The 17,822-nt window shown below is 34.6% G+C and overlaps 4 protein-coding genes across 4 annotated transcripts; 3 read left to right on the top strand and 1 right to left on the bottom strand.

Moving 5' to 3' along the window:
* The first annotated feature begins 971 nt into the window (after positions 1-971).
* On the top strand, positions 972-7,720 carry LOC101891279 (uncharacterized). Its single transcript, XM_011293258.3, has 2 exons — positions 972-1,484; positions 1,662-7,720. The coding sequence occupies exons 1-2, from the start codon at positions 1,338-1,340 to the stop codon at positions 4,329-4,331; spliced, it is 2,817 nt and encodes a 938-aa protein (XP_011291560.2). The 5' UTR covers positions 972-1,337; the 3' UTR covers positions 4,332-7,720.
* Positions 7,721-10,665: 2,945 nt separating this feature from the next.
* Positions 10,666-11,597, bottom strand: LOC101891107 (exosome complex component CSL4). Its single transcript, XM_005181236.4, has 3 exons — positions 11,358-11,597; positions 11,042-11,290; positions 10,666-10,980 (listed from the first exon to the last, which is right to left on the bottom strand). The coding sequence occupies exons 1-3, from the start codon at positions 11,529-11,531 to the stop codon at positions 10,771-10,773; spliced, it is 633 nt and encodes a 210-aa protein (XP_005181293.1). The 5' UTR covers positions 11,532-11,597; the 3' UTR covers positions 10,666-10,770.
* A 283-nt stretch (positions 11,598-11,880) lies between these two features.
* On the top strand, positions 11,881-13,182 carry LOC101888939 (replication factor C subunit 3). Its single transcript, XM_005181222.4, has 2 exons — positions 11,881-12,038; positions 12,095-13,182. The coding sequence occupies exons 1-2, from the start codon at positions 11,979-11,981 to the stop codon at positions 13,103-13,105; spliced, it is 1,071 nt and encodes a 356-aa protein (XP_005181279.1). The 5' UTR covers positions 11,881-11,978; the 3' UTR covers positions 13,106-13,182.
* Positions 13,183-13,839: 657 nt separating this feature from the next.
* LOC101888761 (ubiquitin carboxyl-terminal hydrolase 30 homolog) lies at positions 13,840-16,690 on the top strand. Its single transcript, XM_005181221.4, has 6 exons — positions 13,840-14,062; positions 14,135-14,856; positions 14,925-15,014; positions 15,459-15,782; positions 15,854-16,062; positions 16,129-16,690. Exons 1-6 carry the CDS (start codon positions 13,975-13,977, stop codon positions 16,238-16,240), a joined length of 1,545 nt encoding a protein of 514 aa, XP_005181278.1. The 5' UTR covers positions 13,840-13,974; the 3' UTR covers positions 16,241-16,690.
* The last annotated feature ends 1,132 nt before the right edge of the window (positions 16,691-17,822 follow it).

Below are 17,822 nucleotides of genomic sequence, written 5' to 3'. Positions count from 1 at the left end.
ACCGCTACTATTTAGTTATGAACTATTAACTTTTAAAAATATGATTTCCAGCTTCTGAGTTGTTGATGTATCGTTTTTGATGAATTCTAGTCTAGTTTCTAATTAACGCCGACTCCTAAATTACTATTTTTAGAAATATTTGACATTTTAAAGGAATTGTCAATCTGAGTAACAAAATTAGGTTTAAAAAACACTTGAATTTCAGAAATATGCTCGTCTCTATAGACATGAGCTCTAACATAGCCCCAGTTCTAACATAATCCATCCGTCTTGTTGAAACCACATGTTATGGAAGTCAAGCTCTTACATTTAGGTCTAAAAAAGTTGTATAACAACACGATAGCGGACACCATTCGCAATTACAGTACGATTAGCAACATCTTTGAAAAAGTACAGTTCAAATTGTAACTCTTTTGTAATCTTTACTCCAAATTCGTAAATTCTTCTATTTACGTACTCATTGAGCACGCATTTTGATACTATAGGTGATTCATGGTTATATTGTGGACCAAACTTGAGATGTTTGACAGTGAACCAAATCACGAAACTTGCTTGAGCTATTTGTACCGTTGCTAAGATAATTGCTAAAAAAAACTCACCCTTCATTTCACTGTATTTTACGTTTGAGATTTTGGTATAAAGTGCAAAAAATTTATTTTATCTCATTACACTCCATTTCTTCTTCTCATAAATGTATGTCATTTTTGGCTGAACAAAACTTGAGAATGCAATACTGTTGTCGGTTGCCCGGTTAATCTTTTTTATGATAATTTATTTCGACAATTTAAATCGACAGGGTTTTTTAAATACATTACAAAGTGAACGTACTATAAATTTGTTTCAAACCAAACAACAGATAATTTAATTATTGATATTTCAATTATTATTGAAATCAATCAATTGACATCAAGCTGACAAAATGTGTAATCAGTGCTTAAACTTTTTGCCTCGTGTAAACAAGAGACAACGCGTATGCTCAATGACACCATTCGCTTAGTTGTATTTTTTCGCCCATGCGTCTACCTAGTGTATTTGCTGCCATACTACCAAAATTTCCATTACTGTTATGTGTGCCGCCTTTTCTTCTGTCAGTTTTCAGTTTTTTTTCGTCCGCAAATAAACAAATATTCATCATTGAATCCGAGTCGGTAGACGTTCATTTCTTTGATTTCTAACATTTTTTCGTTGTTTTTGTCCCCAATTTATTTGTATTCTTATTATTTCCATAAGAATTGTGTAAATGCTTGAATAGTAGCCGACAACAGTGCATTACCAGCAAACAAAGAAGTAATTGAAAAAATTCCCGAGCAGCATTTGAGGGAAAGCAACAAATTACTATGGCTAAAACTTGGAAAATATGTCGAATATGTCGTACGGAAAAGAATTTAAAATTTACAAAAGCACAGTTGAGGGAATTCAACAAGAAGCAACGGCTATCGGCCCAGGACATTCAAGGATCGGTGAATGATAAAGCGTCAAAAAAGGTGAGTCGGGAAAGGGAATTTTAATTTTGCAAAGCTTAACATGAATGAAATGATGATTGAGTGTGTTGGATGTACGCACACCAATACATTGAAGAAAATCATTTTAGCTATATGGTGCTTTCCATGTGTAGAGTTATTTGAGATTTCATAAACATATTCGTTTTTTTTATAATTTAGCTGTTAAGGACAACTCCTACACTGGGTAATATCTGTAAAGATTGTGATATACGTGTACAGATATTCCATCGTTTGGACGATACCAATAACAAAGGTGATACAAGTGACATTGAAGTCGATGTTGAAGACGCCACTGCCCCAAACATACTGCCAACGCCACCTACTGATATTTTGCCAACATCGCCCCTAAATAGAGCCGACACGCCGGTAATTGTGGATGATGATGTTATGCTTTATGACTTGTTTATGCAAAAAGTCGATCAACAAAACCAAAAGACACAGGCAAAAGCTTTACATGATCCCAAAGATCAGCAACCCTATATCAACCATTACAGTTCGCAGTATACGCCACCACAATCAACCGGTGGCAGTGAGGGTGATGACGCCAAAATGTTGGATGTCTTGACTTCCAGAGAAAGCACACCCATAGCTCCGGTTATTAACACACCAGAATCAAGACCTTCACTGCCGCCAGACATTGTAGATAAGCAGGGTCATCGTATTGTGGCCATTATAGATCTTGATGATGATGACAGCAATGTCCAACCAAAGCCGGCACAAGAAGACTTGCCACTACAAAACCCCACAACTGCTGCGGACCATAACAGTCAACAAGTTGTTGTAATTGCCCAGGCAATAATTCAAACAGAATGTAACAATAACAGTAACAAGGTAATGTTAACCCCCATCAATAGTACCACTAGCAGCACCAGTCACGTAAATTCCACCAAGTGTGATGACGCTGACGACGATGACGATGAAAAGATTGTATTTCGTCGTGTTGAGCCTGACCAAGAACAAACATCGGCCAAGAAGAAAAAACGCAAAAGTTACGATGAAAAGCAGCTGCGTTTAGTTGCCAGCTTAAGTTTGGTCTCAAGCGACAGCGAAACCGAAGAACCTCCTAGTAAACAACCCAAACTTAATCCCAAAGTTGTGGTTGAACAAACCACTTCATATGCCTGTAGTGAATGTAAAATTAATCTGCCGGATGCGGAAAGTCTTAGGGTACACAAGGTAACGCACGATGGCCACAAATGTCCCCAGTGTAAATTGGGCTTCTCCCAGGAAAAACGTTTAGTCCATCATATGCGTTATAAGCATCGCAACTACAATGGTCCGGTGTTAAAGGAGAAACCTCGTGCTGCCCAAGATAGCGCCATGACAATACGCCTACGCTACATGCAGCGCCTGACGTTTTACGAATGTCAATTGTGTGGTTTAATCGATGAGGTATACAAGGAACACAAAGATCACATCATCAAAAAACATCCGGTGGAATCAAAAACCCTGCAAGATCCCATAATGAAAGAGTTGAAATGTCCATTAAGTTGTAAGTGGACTGGTAGCCAGTATTTGGCACTATGTCGTCATTTCCTGGAGAAACATGAATTTGGTCAATATAAAATCCATCTCAGGGAAGTTGTGCATGCCAGTTCGTTTGGCTGGAGTGCCAAACGACAGCAAGAGGTGGCAAAGACGGCACGTATTTATCAATTTTCCAAAAGAAAATCATTCTTTTTCCAGTGTAAAATTTGTCAAAAAGTTGTGGCTGGCTATCCAAATCATGTCAAGCATTTAAAGGAGAACCATGATAACAATAAAAAGGAGGTGTCCGCCTCGTCTAAAGAAAAACCATCTGCAGACAAGAAACATGACAAGAACAAGAAGTCCACAACTCCTGCCGAAGTGGTGGAGAAGAAAAAATCCAAACAAAATACCAAAACTGGTAGCATAGTTAAAAAATTAGAAAATAGTACAAAAAAGAAAGAAAGTACCAAACAAACGAAACAAAAAGATTTAAAATCTTGTAAAAAATCTCCAGTCTCTAAAAAATCTCAAAAATTAGATAATTCTAAATTGTTAACGAAAAAATCTGCTGCTGTTCAAATGAATTTAACAAAACCCAAGATTAAGGACTCGGCAAAGACCAAACAAAAGTCATTAGATACCAAAACAAAAAATACCAATACTACTTTGTCCACGGCGATGACGACGACAACAGCAGCAACAGAATCGGCAAATGGTCATAACAATGAAAAACAAAAGCCGAACGCTGCTGGCAAAAGAAAACGCAAAGATTTATCAGCATCGTTAAAATCTCAGCTGAAAATTGTCAAAGTAAAAGCCCCCGTCAAACAAATCAAATTACAAAGCTATACATGTAATTATTGTAAACAATCCTTGAAAGGTTTCCTTCCCTACAATCGACATATGTGTGAAGAACATGCAGACCATGAATTCCAACAATGTGATAAATGCCATGGAATGTATTTGAATGGCTCACATATTGATGAACAATGCTCAAATCTGAAACTAACAAATCAACAAAAAAGAAAATTCCTAAAGGTCATTATTGGTGGTGGTGGTGATGGTGATGGTGATGATCGTAAAATAGAAACGTCGGCAGCAGCCTCGGCTAGCGAACCAGATGTCAATTGTAATTGGAGGAAAACGCTTGAAGACCAAAATCGTGATGAGCAACAACAAAAAGTGCCTGAATGCAAAAATGAAACTAATTTACCTGTAGTAGTAGAGAAAGATCAAGACAATGTATTACCAAAAACGACAACAACAATAACACTGCCACCAACTGAACCACCCCTGTGGCTAAGGGATTTAATGAAATTGAATAGTGGTAGTAGTAATTTAAACAATACTGCATCTTAATCACCGGGCGACAAGGAAGTATGTTCCAAAAGAAAAATTCCTCAATCATGTTCTTATTGTTTGCATCTATTCCCATTAGCTAACAAACGACACAACAAGACTGCTAAACACACCACCACCACCAATTCTTTGCAAAATGAAGTAATTTTTTTTTTTTATCAAATACACAGATTTTACTAACAAATCCCAATAACTCAAAAACTTCACTATATAATGTGCCTTATTCATAAAAAAGAAACGAAAAATTTGAAAAAAGTATTTTATGAAAATGACCCTTTTAGAATGAAAAAAAAAAAACTGAATATTTTTTATGAATAAGGTTTAAATGAAAAAAAAAATACAATCAAGGTAATCGAAACTCCCAGGGACATTTTCCCATATCTTTTTTAATTAAAACTAATTTTTTTTTAAGTTGAAAAACATTTTTCTATAATAATTTTTGTTGTGAAAAATTCTTTGGGAATATTTCCGGTTGCCTTGACCAAGTATTCATGGTATTGAAATGCAAATGTATGTATATATGTTACACAAAAAGAGAATGTTTAAATTAGTTGATATTAATTTTTCAAGAAAATGTTTCAAAAATTAAATAGTTTTTCTCCCCCTTTTCCCCAAATTCGTGCAATTAGAAAAGCAAGTTGAATTTCCGTTAGGTTTTTTTTCATATTGTTCAATATATATGTTGTTTTTTCACATTATATAAATTATAAAAGTCATGTTTCGTTTTAGTCAAAGTCCTGTTAGCTATAGAGTGCCGCACGGATTTAGCTTATTAAAAGAAAACTGAAAAAGGCTTAATGGTTCCAGACACTGGAGATGTTTTCCTTGTACACCTAGAAATAGAAAATGTAAAAAATTGCATCGTAATTCAATATTTCGGCATAAAAAGAACTGGTTTTAAACAGTCATCCCACATTGAATTTATTTTGCAAAAACTTAAAAGTCTCGGTAGATCGTAAGTCCTTCTATACCCTAAGAGAAATGATCAAATAACTTACAAGTGGATCTCAGCATTTTGTCTGGAGGTGTTTCAATATTGCAGGAATGAAAGGGCCTTACATTGATCCATAGGTCGAAGTAGTGAGTTGAACATTATCGGCATAAAAAGAACTGGTTTTAAACAGACGCTCAAATTGAATTTATTTTGCAAAAACTGAAAAGTCTCGGTATATCGTAAATCCTTGTATACCCTAAGAGAAATGATCAAATAACTTACAAGTGGATCTCAGCATTTTGTCTGGAGGTGCTTCAATATTGCAGGAATGAAAGGGCCTTACATTAATCCATAACTAGGTCGAATTAGTGAGCTCGACATTAAAACATTTCTGTTTGCAATACCCCAAAGATTTTACAAAGTTGGGGATTTTAAGCCACTTTTTTTCATTACCCAGCAATCAGTAGGTTTTTCAGGTTTAATAATCTACATTGATTTTGATTGATTCCGGTAAATTCGAAAGCTGTAAAAATGTCCCTGAGTGATTTGATTCGATGTAAGCATCACATCATCAAATACGTTTCGGTAAAGTCTGTAGAATTTTCTGCTAGCCAATATTTGGCTTCTGTGTTGTAATTTTCTAGAAAAGCATGAATCTGTATAAAATCAGTCTGCAGTCTCTTGTCCTTTTTTTACATTTTCTTCTACCCATCAAAGACTGCATTCAGGAGTTTTTTTTCCTACAAAAACAACATTTAATTTAAACGATTAAAAAGATTCAATAATGTTCAGAACCGCTTGACTTTATCCATGGAACCGGAGCACATCATCAAATACGTTCCGGTAAAGTCTGTAGAATTTTCTGCTAGCCAATATTTGGCTATTGTTTCGTCATTTTCTGGAAAAGCATGAATCTGTATAAAATCAATCTGGAGTCTGTTGTTCTTTTTCTACCCATCAAAGATTGCATTCAGAACATTAAATTTGATTGATTTGAGAGAAGCAATGATTTTTATAATCGCGACTTCACTTTCCAATTATTAATACAGCAACTTGACGCCATTCTATTCGTCCCAGCTTAGTAAACAGGCCAGTAAAATCACAAAAAATACATCAACCCATCAAAATCCCATTAAATTGCAATTTTTCTGGCATCCAATAATCTGGAGAAGCATTAATCTATTCAATATAAAATCAATCTGAAGGCTGTTGTCCGTTCATTCATTTATTTTTCGTACGTCATATAGAAGCAGGACCTAACACAGATCTGAGGCCGTATTTTGTAACTTTCTAATAACTTTACTTTTTATACCCTACACCACAAGGGTATTATGTCTTTGTGCATTTCTTTATAACAGGAAAAAGGAAACGAGATAGACTCATAGTTGCTTTTGATGATCTGCATAGAAGAACAATAGAAATTGAAAACTATTTAAAAAAATACATAATTTAAATTTTTTCCTTTGAATTCATTTCGAAAAAAGGGGCCATGCATTTATTCAAATTACCGCTGATTCTTAAGTTGCTTACATTAATTAAAAATGTTTGGTCTGACTTCCAATTATCATGCTTTCAATCAGAATTGCATTTAAAATCTCTTGTGTTCCAGAGAAGTATATTTAATTTCATTGGAACACTTAAAACTTTAAATTCCGAATAGCGAGAACACATATGGCAATGTATGCGACTGACAATTTAAAATGAAATGGAACGTTGTGCAACAATTTGAAGTGGATACTAGTTAAATTGATTTTTCCAAGATATCAAATCTTTCGCATATAAAGGGTCTAGGAAAAAATCTCTAGGCATCAAGAGAATCACTGGCATCATAAAAGTCCACCTAAGAGCTTTACTTGATGTTTTGATGACCAGCTGTCGTTTTTATTCTGTTAATATTTTGGGCAGATTAGATTGTCACCAAAAAATTATTACAATAAACTTGTAGTTATAGACATAGTACAACAAGGAGGTAGAAAAGCTTCGTCAAACTACAGAAATACAGCACTGAGACTATGCCCGCTTCCTGTCAGAATTATTCAAAATTGTATCTAACAAATTGTTTTCATTTATTTAATTTTTTCAGTTTTTAATTGATTCAATTTGTGGGAAAGATGAATGAAATGCCTGGATATTCTCTCAAAATTACGATCCTATGTGTTCAATCTCTTAATTCCGTGGCAAATCTGGTTAATATTAATAATGTGCGCCCCGCAATTAAAGTTTCTACCAATCATTGATTTTAAAAATATTTTTTTTTTATTTTTCAAAACAATTAATACATACACAAAATTGGCAGAAGTCGGGGGCACACTTAGAAAAAGAATTATAATCAGCTGGTTGCTCTACCTTACCTCTTTATTGTACCATGGTTATAGATCATCAAGGATGAGCCCATAAAACCTATCAGACTGTGTTCTGTGTTAGATCGCTTCTCTAAATCAAATTTTACGTAGAAGTAATATTAGTTTCTAATTCACTTATTCTTCTAAAAACTCACTTATCTTTTCGGCAAATTTTTGAGGTGTGAGACTTGAGATTTCAAAAAATTATATATTAATCTGTAATTATGGCACAGTGCTAGCAAGCATTTGATTGTTAAAAAATACAAATTTATTTGTACATTGAGAAAAAAAAATTAAAATTAATTAAAATCATCTCTTCTCTCTTCACAAATTTGTATTACATTTTTCATTTCGGAATAGAATGAAACAATTGCTGCTCACATTTTCCATGTCCTATGTCGCCTCTAGGCATCCTTATCATATCCGTATTGAGAATCTTTGGCATATAGACATACCCAAAAAAAATAGCTATATATCACAAATTATATGTAAATAAGTTCAAATAATCATTAAAATTTTGCAATTAGCAACCTATGTATAGTGATTTTGTTTTAGTTCTTTTTCTTTTAAAGCAACGCGTTATCTTTTAATTTTACTTAACTAGCCTTAATTAATAGTGTGTATTATGTTTTAATCTAAATTCATTTTTATTTTAATTTTTGTGCCCTTTCTTTTAAATATTGTTAATTTGATGTTATTATGTCGTTTTTTTTCATTCTTTCTTTTGGAATTACTTGGAAATATTGGTTTGTGTTTTCTTTCTCCAAATTGCTTCTTTGTTAACATACCTCTAACACTAGATAACTTAAAAATTCGAAACAAGAAAAATGTTAATTTCAATATACCATATTTTTAATTGACTGAAATATCTAAATATGTATTTTTATGAAATGTAATGTGTGTTATTAACAAAAAAAAACAAACAAAGAGCAACACATATTTTATTTATGTATGAACATTAACAGATATTGAGTTTATAAACGAAATAAACTATTTAAAGAATTCCATAAACACTTAATAAAACTATTTTATTTTTTAATTTATCACAGCAATAAACGTGGTTTTGTTTGTATTTTCTAGGAGCGTAATTGTTTCAATCCGTGGCAAAATGTTTACTCACTCGTTTCTGTTTCCACCAAATTTTTCTTCAGGTCCAACAATATTTAATATGGATAAAGAACAAGGAAAGCCAGAAAAATTGTCCAATCTTCCTTCCAAAAAAAATAATAATCATAATTGTCATGGATTGTACAAAAGACAAGTAAAAGAAATGATATTGACAATACTTCACAGTAATTCATAACAATTGGATATATAGGGGGAGATAAAACTGCAACAAAGTCAAACGACATAATTTTTATACCCTTTAAAATAGCATGTTTTCATTCGGTTTGTAACACCTCGAAATATACATTTTAGACCCCACAAAGTATACATATATTCTTGATCAGCTTCAAATCCTATGTCGATTTAGCGATGTCCGTTCGTCTGTGGAAATCACTCTAGCTTCCGAAAGAAATTAAATAGGTTTATAAAATTTTAAATTTTTGATGATTTTAGCTACATTATTCACCGGAATTGTTTAAAATTTGGCATTTGCAGTTCGTAACGGATGCTACAGCCTATGACAGAAAATTGTCTGTGCAAGTCCACGTCTTCGTATAGCCTCTAAAAAACGGTACCTCCCGATATTCGGTACTTTGATGATTTTAGCGATATTATACACCGGAATTGTCTCAAATTTAGTATTTAAGTTCGTAATGGATACTACAGCCAATGACAAAAATTGTGTATGCAGGTCCACGTCTTCCTATAGCCCTAATATAACGGTACCTCCCTGGATATTCAGTACTTCATTGATATTCGCTACATTATTCGCCGATTTTTTTATTCAAGTTTCGCATTTGAATATTGTAATGGCTTATAACAAAACTTACCTATGCAGGCCCACGTCGTCTTATAGATCCTATTATAACGGCTATATTCGGTATTTTTAAGATTTTAACAGAATTTTGAACGGATTTTATTTATTTTTTTTTTTTTTTAATTTCCAAAATCGTTCCAAATGATGCAGGGTATTTAAAGATCGGCCCGGCCGAACTTACTGCTTTTTTACTTGTTACATTTTTTTTTTTAATTTTAGTAAATGAAAGCAAAAAATGTCGGAAATAGCATCAAATTTTAGAATAAGTCTAGATTTGTTCGAATTGGTTACCTTTGGCACGAATTATGGCCTTCAAACGGCCAATGAAACCGTCACATGCTGCCCGAATGTTGCTCTGCGGTATTTTGGCCTATTCTCAGCGAAGCGCTTGCTTGAGGTGATCCAAAATACCCCAGAAACAATAGTCCAACGGATTGATATCCGGAGATTTTGGTGGCCTTTGAAGTCATTGAAGGAAATGAAGCGAGGAACCTCATCTTGTAACCATTCTTGGGTGGCGCCTGCTGAGTCCTGTTGGAATGCCCAAAGTCTGCGGCCAAAAAGTTTGCGTGCCCATGGCTTTAATACACCCTCCAGAATATTTTCACGACAATATTCGGCATTTATTCTGATGCTACGGTCGATAAATAAAGGGAGAGTGACCATCGGTTGTTGCCGGCGCCGAAGGTGCACACTTCCAGCTGACCTCTTTGGCAAATAAACACGATCATTTTGTTTGTTTATAAACTGCTGGACAACGAATGTTTTCTCATCGGAGCGGAGAAAACCAAATTCGACAGTTCACCACATTCGGCCAAGCGAATCAACTCTTTAGCTCTTTTGAGCCTATTTTCTTTTTGTACGCTTGTAAACATTAAAATGAGCTATCACTGGAATAATTTTAACGAGTTTCCCAGTCTCCCCATATACTTAAGAACCTAAGTTTTTTGACCTTTTTTATTCGTATTATTAAGTTTAATTCATTAATAGCCCATTGACATTCACTTTTACCTAGATATACCTCTCACTCATTAAGTTCGGTGCATAAGTAGACACTAAGTGGTAATGGAGAAGACGGCGCTCAGTTGATTTTACATCCCCCATTTTTATAACAAAAAAACACTCCATCAAACATTAATTTGTAGACTTCTCTTTGTAATTTTCTTTTTTTGTCCAAAAAAATTTAAAAAAAAATCCAAACTTAGAATTAAACTATTATAGCTAGCTCGTACGATGGTTTCAATTTTCCGTCTTAACTGCACTGGCGGGTACAATTTTTGCCACTTTGCGCGGTTCCTTAACCAATGTATTTGGACACTGCATTTCGGTCCAACTTATGGGTACCATAGGCGGGCCATTTGGACCACTTTCACTGGATATTGCAATGACCACACCCAATTCATTTTCAGCCGTACTCAATTGATAACAAGACAATTCTGTTTGTGGTAACTACATCCAAAAATAAAATTACTCGCCATTAGATGAAAATTAAACAAAAATTTTTACATACCACTCTGGCCAATATGACATCACCAGGACGGAATGACTTATACATCTCCACACGATCTTTTTCAGTGGCACGAACATCTTCCTTACGGAGAATAGCTCGATAGTTTTGTTCCAGAACATGTTCACCAATGCACAGGATTGAACATTTTGCTGCACGTTGATTGACCTGTAAAACGCGTGCCGTTACAATGTCACCGGCAACGGGAACTATGGTCTGGCTACCGGCACACTGTACTTCAATGAACTTGCACTGGAAAAAAAAAAAAAAACATAATCTCCAATGAAACTCATTTGGATATTAAATAATTTCATCTTACATTGTCCTTCTCGTTTATGTGTACCGTGCCAGCAAGTGTGGCATAAATATAGCCCATTCGTTCATATGTTCCTTGGCCCGAAACTGTATTTTCATCGGACAGACAAAGACGTTGTCCTGGAAGGCATATCAATTTAGAGTGTTTCCTTTGGCTCTTTCCACTTGCAGGCGTCATCTTCCCAGGTTGTGTGTTTTGTTTAGAAACTAAAAAACGTGTAAACAGCAACAGCTGTCGCTTTAATGAAAAAGGGTTGCCAAAACTAATTTTAAAAAGATATAAGTTAATGACTTTCCACCACTTTGATAAATTTATTTCGAAAATATTGGGCTTAAATAATTTATTTGTATAAATTCACTGTAGTACACTTACTAGGAGAGTGAAAACGATTTTTATTTCGGAACACAAAATATTTTAAAACGCTAATAAACCAATGACGCCGTTAAACGACAAACGCTTTAATGTATTTTAAAATGGCAAGCCATAATTTCGCAATTTAAAATGAATTGGTAACCCTGAATTTTTTTGCGCCAAATAGCCGGTTTGTTTATATGTTTCTGCAGTTTATTAGACTTGATTGATTTGGTTTGTTTGGAGTAGCTCTTTCGTATATTTTCAAGAAACATGGCTCTGTGGGTTGATAAACACCGTCCAAGGGAACTTCTGAAGCTGGACTATCACAAGGTATGTCGAATTTACATACATTTTAAATGATTCTAATAACCATTTATTCCATTCAGGATCAAGCTGAAAACCTCAAGAATCTCTGCCAACAGGGTGATTTTCCACATCTAATGTTCTATGGCCCCTCTGGTGCCGGCAAGAAAACTCGTATCATGTGCCTGTTGCGTGAACTCTACGGTGCAGGCGTTGAAAGGCTACGCAATGAAACCATGACATTTACCACACCATCAAATCGCAAAATCGAAATAATGACAGTGGGTAGTAACTACCATCTGGAGGTAAATCCTTCCGATGCCGGCATATATGACAGAGTCGTTGTAATAGATTTGATCAAACAAGTGGCCCAGACCCATCAAATAGATCCGAATGGACAAAGAGATTTCAAGGTTATTGTCCTTTCCGAAGTCGACGAACTTACCAAAGATGCTCAACATGCTTTGCGTCGTACTATGGAGAAATATGTCGCCACATGTCGTATTATACTTTCAGTTAACTCCACTTCACGTGTCATTCCGGCCATTCGTTCCAGATGTTTAGGCATACGAGTGGCAGCGCCCACACCCAATGAAATGATCTCTGTACTACAGGCCATCAGTAAAAGAGAAAATATCTCATTGCCATTGGAGCTGGCCACGCGTATAATTGATAAGTCGGAAAGAAATTTACGTAGAGCCATCTTGATGTTAGAGGCTTGTAAAGTACAACAGTATCCGTTTACAGCCCAACAAGATATCGTGGAGCTGGATTGGCAAGTGTTTCTACGCGAAACAGCAAATCAAATTCTAACCGAACAATCACCAGCGAAACTAGAAAAAGTTCGTGACCGTCTATATGAATTGTTGGCCCAGGGAGTTCCACCCGATGTTATCTTTCAGGGTTTGGTCAAGGAACTCGTCAAGAACTGTGACATGTCTATTAAAGCCAAAACGCTGGAGTATGCCACACTGTACGAACATCGTATGCAGAATGGTGCAAAACATATTTTCCATTTGGAAGCATTTGTTGCTCAGTTTATGAATATTTATAAGAAGTTTATAGCTGATGCCATGATGATGGATGATTTTTAAATTTAAATATATGTAAGATAATAAAATATGTTATAATATTTATGTATTAATAAAGTTGAAAAGGGTAGTTTCTCGAACTTCGTCTGATTAAAATGTTAAAAGAAGCAAATCAACAAGTTTTGCCTGGAGTTCGATGGGAATTTTTATTAGCAAGAGAAGGAGTATAATTCAAAAATTAGGGATTTATAAAAGGGAATTTTTTTTAAAAAAAAAATTTCATTTATGGTCAGATTTTACCATCTGTGTTATCATCAAAAACTGATTTTGAAATTTAATTTTTATTGATTAAAAATAATATTTTTGTTTCTTTTGGATCAGCTAGTTTGTTCCAATTAATATCGTGCGATATCCTAAAATATTTTACAAAAACAAGGATGCTATCAAAAGCTTCTAAGGCGGATTTTGAATAAGGAGAGTTTACTTGCGGAAAGTCACTGTTTGTGTAAGAGAGAGATAAGGGGGATAAAAAGGTAAACAATTGCTTGTACTGACCGTATTCTGACATTTCCTTTTGGGTTTTTTTTTATACAACAAAGACATAAAAATTAATGACGGATCGACGCAAATTGAATGAGGTAAGTTTAAAAGTAATTCCTGCAATTTTCAATAAATTTCGGAATATGGGGAATATGGTAAAGTTAGCATATTTCTGCCACCTGTCGCACGTTACTCATATAGTAACTCCACAAAATGACAGAAAATGGTAACACTGTTATAACAGCTGGTCTTCGGTATCTATTTCTATTTCGTCGTGAATGGCTGCGACTCGCTTTTTTCTTCTTGGACAGAAAATGAAAGAAATTAAGAAGCTAAATTGATTGTGATACAAAAAAATATTTAAAAGAAATCCTTTGAAAGGAAGCGTTAACATGGAAAGTGATAAAATTTTGATGGCAGCTGGCGTCACGGTCGCTGCTGTCGTTGGAGCATTTGTTTTTTGGGGACCAAGTGGTTCGGGTAAGTAGAGAAAGATTTTTTTTTTATATATTTTTAAAGACCACCCCGAACATGTTTTATTTTCTGTTAAAGGATCTTCACGTTTACGTCAGCGTCGTGGCCAAATTGCTGGATTACACAATTTTGGCCAGACATGTTTTCTTAACACACTTCTGCAGGCATTTGCAGCATGTCCACAATTTATTGCTTGGCTACAATTGTATAATAATGCTACACCAGATAAAAAGAGTTTGATTAGCTCTTTGCTGAATACACTGGAGGTCATCAATGGCACTCACACCACCTTAAGGGGAGATCCCTATTCGCCCGGTGCAGTGTTGCGGGCACTCAACGCATTGGGTTGGGTAATACCCCAGGAAGAACATGATGCCCATGAATTGTTTCATGTTATGCTTTCAACACTGGAAGAGGAGGCACATCGTCCCAAACAAGTTGGGTCATTGTCAGATGCATTGCCCGAAGATGGTCGAGGTGATGCACCCAATCGACCATCGAGTGCAATGTTAAGTGATTTTCTTAATGCCGATTACGATGAAGCCACCGGCTTGTCGCGAATGGTACGCTCGGAAGCTCATACACCAGATTCCCCATCGTCGATATGTGAACGTGATTTACATGCAGAACATATGCCGGTAGCATCCACACCCACGGAAATGATGGAAGTTGATTTTGTCAAACCATCTTTAATGATGGCAAATGGTCGTCCAAGTCGTTCACGTGACAATCTAAACAAACGTAATTCGGGTTCATGTCGTTCATTGGAGCGTTTAACAAGAGGTCCCGGAAAAGTTTCGGTATGTAATGATATTTATGTTTGAGGAAATGTGTGTATATTTGGTTTGTGTCTCTTTTTTGCGTGCAGATATGGTCAGATCAAATGCCAACACAAGTGCAACATCCTTTTAAAGGTGCCATGGGAACACAAATTGTTTGCAATGGCTGTGGATTTAAGGTATGTTTGTGTGTGAATATTTTCAATAATAACATCATGATTTAGGTTTAGCTAAGTCCACTTATGAAATAGATTATGTACATTTTACTTGAATTAAATGATTCAAAGGTTTAAAAATAAGTTCATAACCGCAAAGAAATATTTTGTTTGTTTTTTACAGTGCCATGAATTAAGCCCCAACTTATTTTTAAATACTATACAAAGAATTCAAGAACAGCCAATATTTGTGAGATTGTAGTGCAATCTTTAAGGGCTAACAAATAAATTAAATGTTTCCAAATTTTCAATTATAATTAGCTTCCATAGTAAGATTATATAGATAATACAACTATATTAGAATCCCAACAAAGTTATCCCTGTAAAGAGCACGAAATCTTATCATTTATTTATTCACTAATATAAAAATCCATTTAACATTTCCACATTATCTTTTTTTGTTTGTAGTCTGCAGTACGTTATGATAAATTCGATAGCATAACATTAAATCTACCACAGCAACGACGATCTGGACTTAGTTTGGGTCATTTATTAAGTGACTATATCACATCTGAAGATGTCACCGGTGTCAAATGCGAATCATGTAATGAGACCACAACACACACCAAATCATTGACATTTGCAAAACTACCAGCATGTCTGTGCATTCATATAGCCCGCACCGTTTGGCTGCCTACTGGCCAAGCATGTAAACGTCAAGATTATGTACATTTTCCTGAAAGTTTATCCATGGCTCCATATAGTTTTGTGCAGCCCCATCTTAATAGTCAAGTTAGTTAATCGATGGAAAAAAGAAAAACCATTAAAAAATACTGAATAAAAACAATTTTTCCTACTTTCAGGCGGGCACTCCATGGGGTTCCACAATGTCATTGTTTTCTTCTAGTCTACCCATGAATATGGGTAATGTCAACGATTCATATGGAACACCATTTGGTACAATGTTTCCACGTAATCTGTACCGTCTATTGGCTGTTGTGGTTCATTCGGGTGAGGCCCATTCTGGGCATTTTGTCACCTACAGGAGAGGAGCTTTGCGTAACAGTCATAGGTGAGAATAGGTTTTTAAGAAATATTAAACATGTTTTTTTTCAATCAAAATCTTTTATATTTGCAGATGGTTTTATACCTCCGACACTGTGGTTCGCGAGGTATCCATTGATGAAGTCTTAAGTGTACCAGCCTATTTAATATTCTACGATCGTAGTCCCCAAAGACCTTTGCGATAAGAACACATGTTTAAAACTGGATCTCATGCCTAAAACATCTTTTTTTACTATATTACGACTTTCTTATTCAAAAAAAAAAGAAGCTTACATCTGTTTAAAATTTAAACACCAAAATTTCCCCCGATGAAACTACAAAACCAAAAGAAGATAAAATGCATTTCAGCCCTGCTCCTATTCAACAATAATATAAATATATATTTTTTTGTATTTTGGTGATACAAAAGCGTAAAAAATTGCTAATACTTTCCCCCCAGTAAACATGAGTTATTGTTGGTAATAGCGAGAGAGAGAGTCTAGATCTTCACAGATGCCGTATTTATACATGAATGACAACAACAAATTATAAGCTCGTTCATAATAAGCGTAGTATTTATTCTGTCATTTAATATAAATGTTTTTTCAAATAAAAAATATTTCCCAAAAAAAATTATATATAAATTTAAAATAAAATTAATCGTAATTTTATCACTTAAGATATGCCGAGGTAAGTCATATAGGTAGCGTTGTATTTAATTTCAACATACTTGAAAATTAGGGCAAAATATTTCTTCTTAAAAAAGAATTACAAAATCATCAATTCGAAGGTTATATAAGGTGTGTCTGGTTGCCCTAGAGTTTATAACAATTGTTACTGTAAGTCTGTTAGCACAAAAGATCTGCAATAGAAAGCGGTCCGAAAGAGAAATTTTGAAAGTTCTTTAACACAGAGTTTGCAAATTCTTTTTGCAATCACTTGCATCTCTTCTTATCACAAACAGTTTTGATTTGATAAATCAGCTGATTGCTTGTTTTGTTTTCAGCTACATGTAATAGTTTTTTTAATTAAATTTTTTTTCGTAACGTCAAGTTGATATCATCTGCTGTTTTTAAAAGATAATATATTGTGACGAAAATAACTGAACTAGTGTGTATCTTGTAGTAAAATACAACTTTCATCAAAGATAATTGGCCTGTTCCAGAACTGCAATAATGTAATAATGTTTACTATGATCGCCGATTTTCTGTAGACATTTTTAACTACTCTGATTTACACTTGGGGAGTTACTTGCGTCAATTTTTTTTATTTATTTATAATTTTTATAGTTCTCTTTTGAACTTGCTCCTCCATCATCTTTTTTTCTTCCATTGTTATTTCTATTTTGTGAAAAAATAAAAAAAAAATACAAAAGGGAAATGTTTCCCATTGCTGTTCTCATTGCCTCAAATAAACTTACCCAATGTAAATTTGAACTTCTGTTTGATCAGGGCAATGAGCTTTATGTGATTTTCTTTCAAATCGTCGTTCATTCGATTTTTAAAAATAGTGAAATTGCTTGGAGGCTAGCTGTCGAGAGTTAACAGTTACAACGAGATAAATTAGTTAGATGATGTGTACACCACTATAAAAATTAAGAATGTGTGTGTCTATTGTCAGACGCGTTTCAAAAAGGTGGACGTACTAGTGTTACCATACTCACTAAACAAACAAAAATAGTAATAAACTTTCAAAAATCCAAAAAAAAAAAATGTGAACAAACATTTGGCTAAAACTAAACGATTCATAATTTCATACCCTTCGGAAGGTATTGTGATATGTATTTTT

The sequence above is a fragment of the Musca domestica genome, unplaced genomic scaffold (assembly GCF_030504385.1).
Source record: "Musca domestica strain aabys unplaced genomic scaffold, Musca_domestica.polishedcontigs.V.1.1 2, whole genome shotgun sequence".
Lineage (NCBI taxonomy): Eukaryota > Metazoa > Arthropoda > Insecta > Diptera > Muscidae > Musca > Musca domestica.
Note: the sequence above shows the minus strand (reverse complement) of the source record. Positions and strands in the feature narration are given on the sequence as shown.

Bases quoted from the DNA above. Each gene is read 5' to 3' on its own strand.
- LOC101891279 (XM_011293258.3), top strand. From the start codon at position 1,338: ATGGCTAAAACTTGGAAAATATGTCGAATATGTCGTACGGAAAAGAAT. The intron at 1,485-1,661 runs GTGAGTCGGGAA...TTTATAATTTAG, and splicing joins ATGATAAAGCGTCAAAAAAG to CTGTTAAGGACAACTCCTAC.
- LOC101888761 (XM_005181221.4), top strand. From the start codon at position 13,975: ATGGAAAGTGATAAAATTTTGATGGCAGCTGGCGTCACGGTCGCTGCT. The intron at 15,015-15,458 runs GTATGTTTGTGT...TTTTGTTTGTAG, and splicing joins GCAATGGCTGTGGATTTAAG to TCTGCAGTACGTTATGATAA. The intron at 16,063-16,128 runs GTGAGAATAGGT...TTATATTTGCAG, and splicing joins GCTTTGCGTAACAGTCATAG to ATGGTTTTATACCTCCGACA.
- LOC101888939 (XM_005181222.4), top strand. From the start codon at position 11,979: ATGGCTCTGTGGGTTGATAAACACCGTCCAAGGGAACTTCTGAAGCTG. The intron at 12,039-12,094 runs GTATGTCGAATT...TATTCCATTCAG, and splicing joins TGAAGCTGGACTATCACAAG to GATCAAGCTGAAAACCTCAA.
- LOC101891107 (XM_005181236.4), bottom strand. From the start codon at position 11,531: ATGACGCCTGCAAGTGGAAAGAGCCAAAGGAAACACTCTAAATTGATA. The intron at 11,291-11,357 runs GTAAGATGAAAT...TTTTTTTTCCAG, and splicing joins ACATAAACGAGAAGGACAAT to TGCAAGTTCATTGAAGTACA. The intron at 10,981-11,041 runs GTATGTAAAAAT...TTTTGGATGTAG, and splicing joins ATGTCATATTGGCCAGAGTG to TTACCACAAACAGAATTGTC.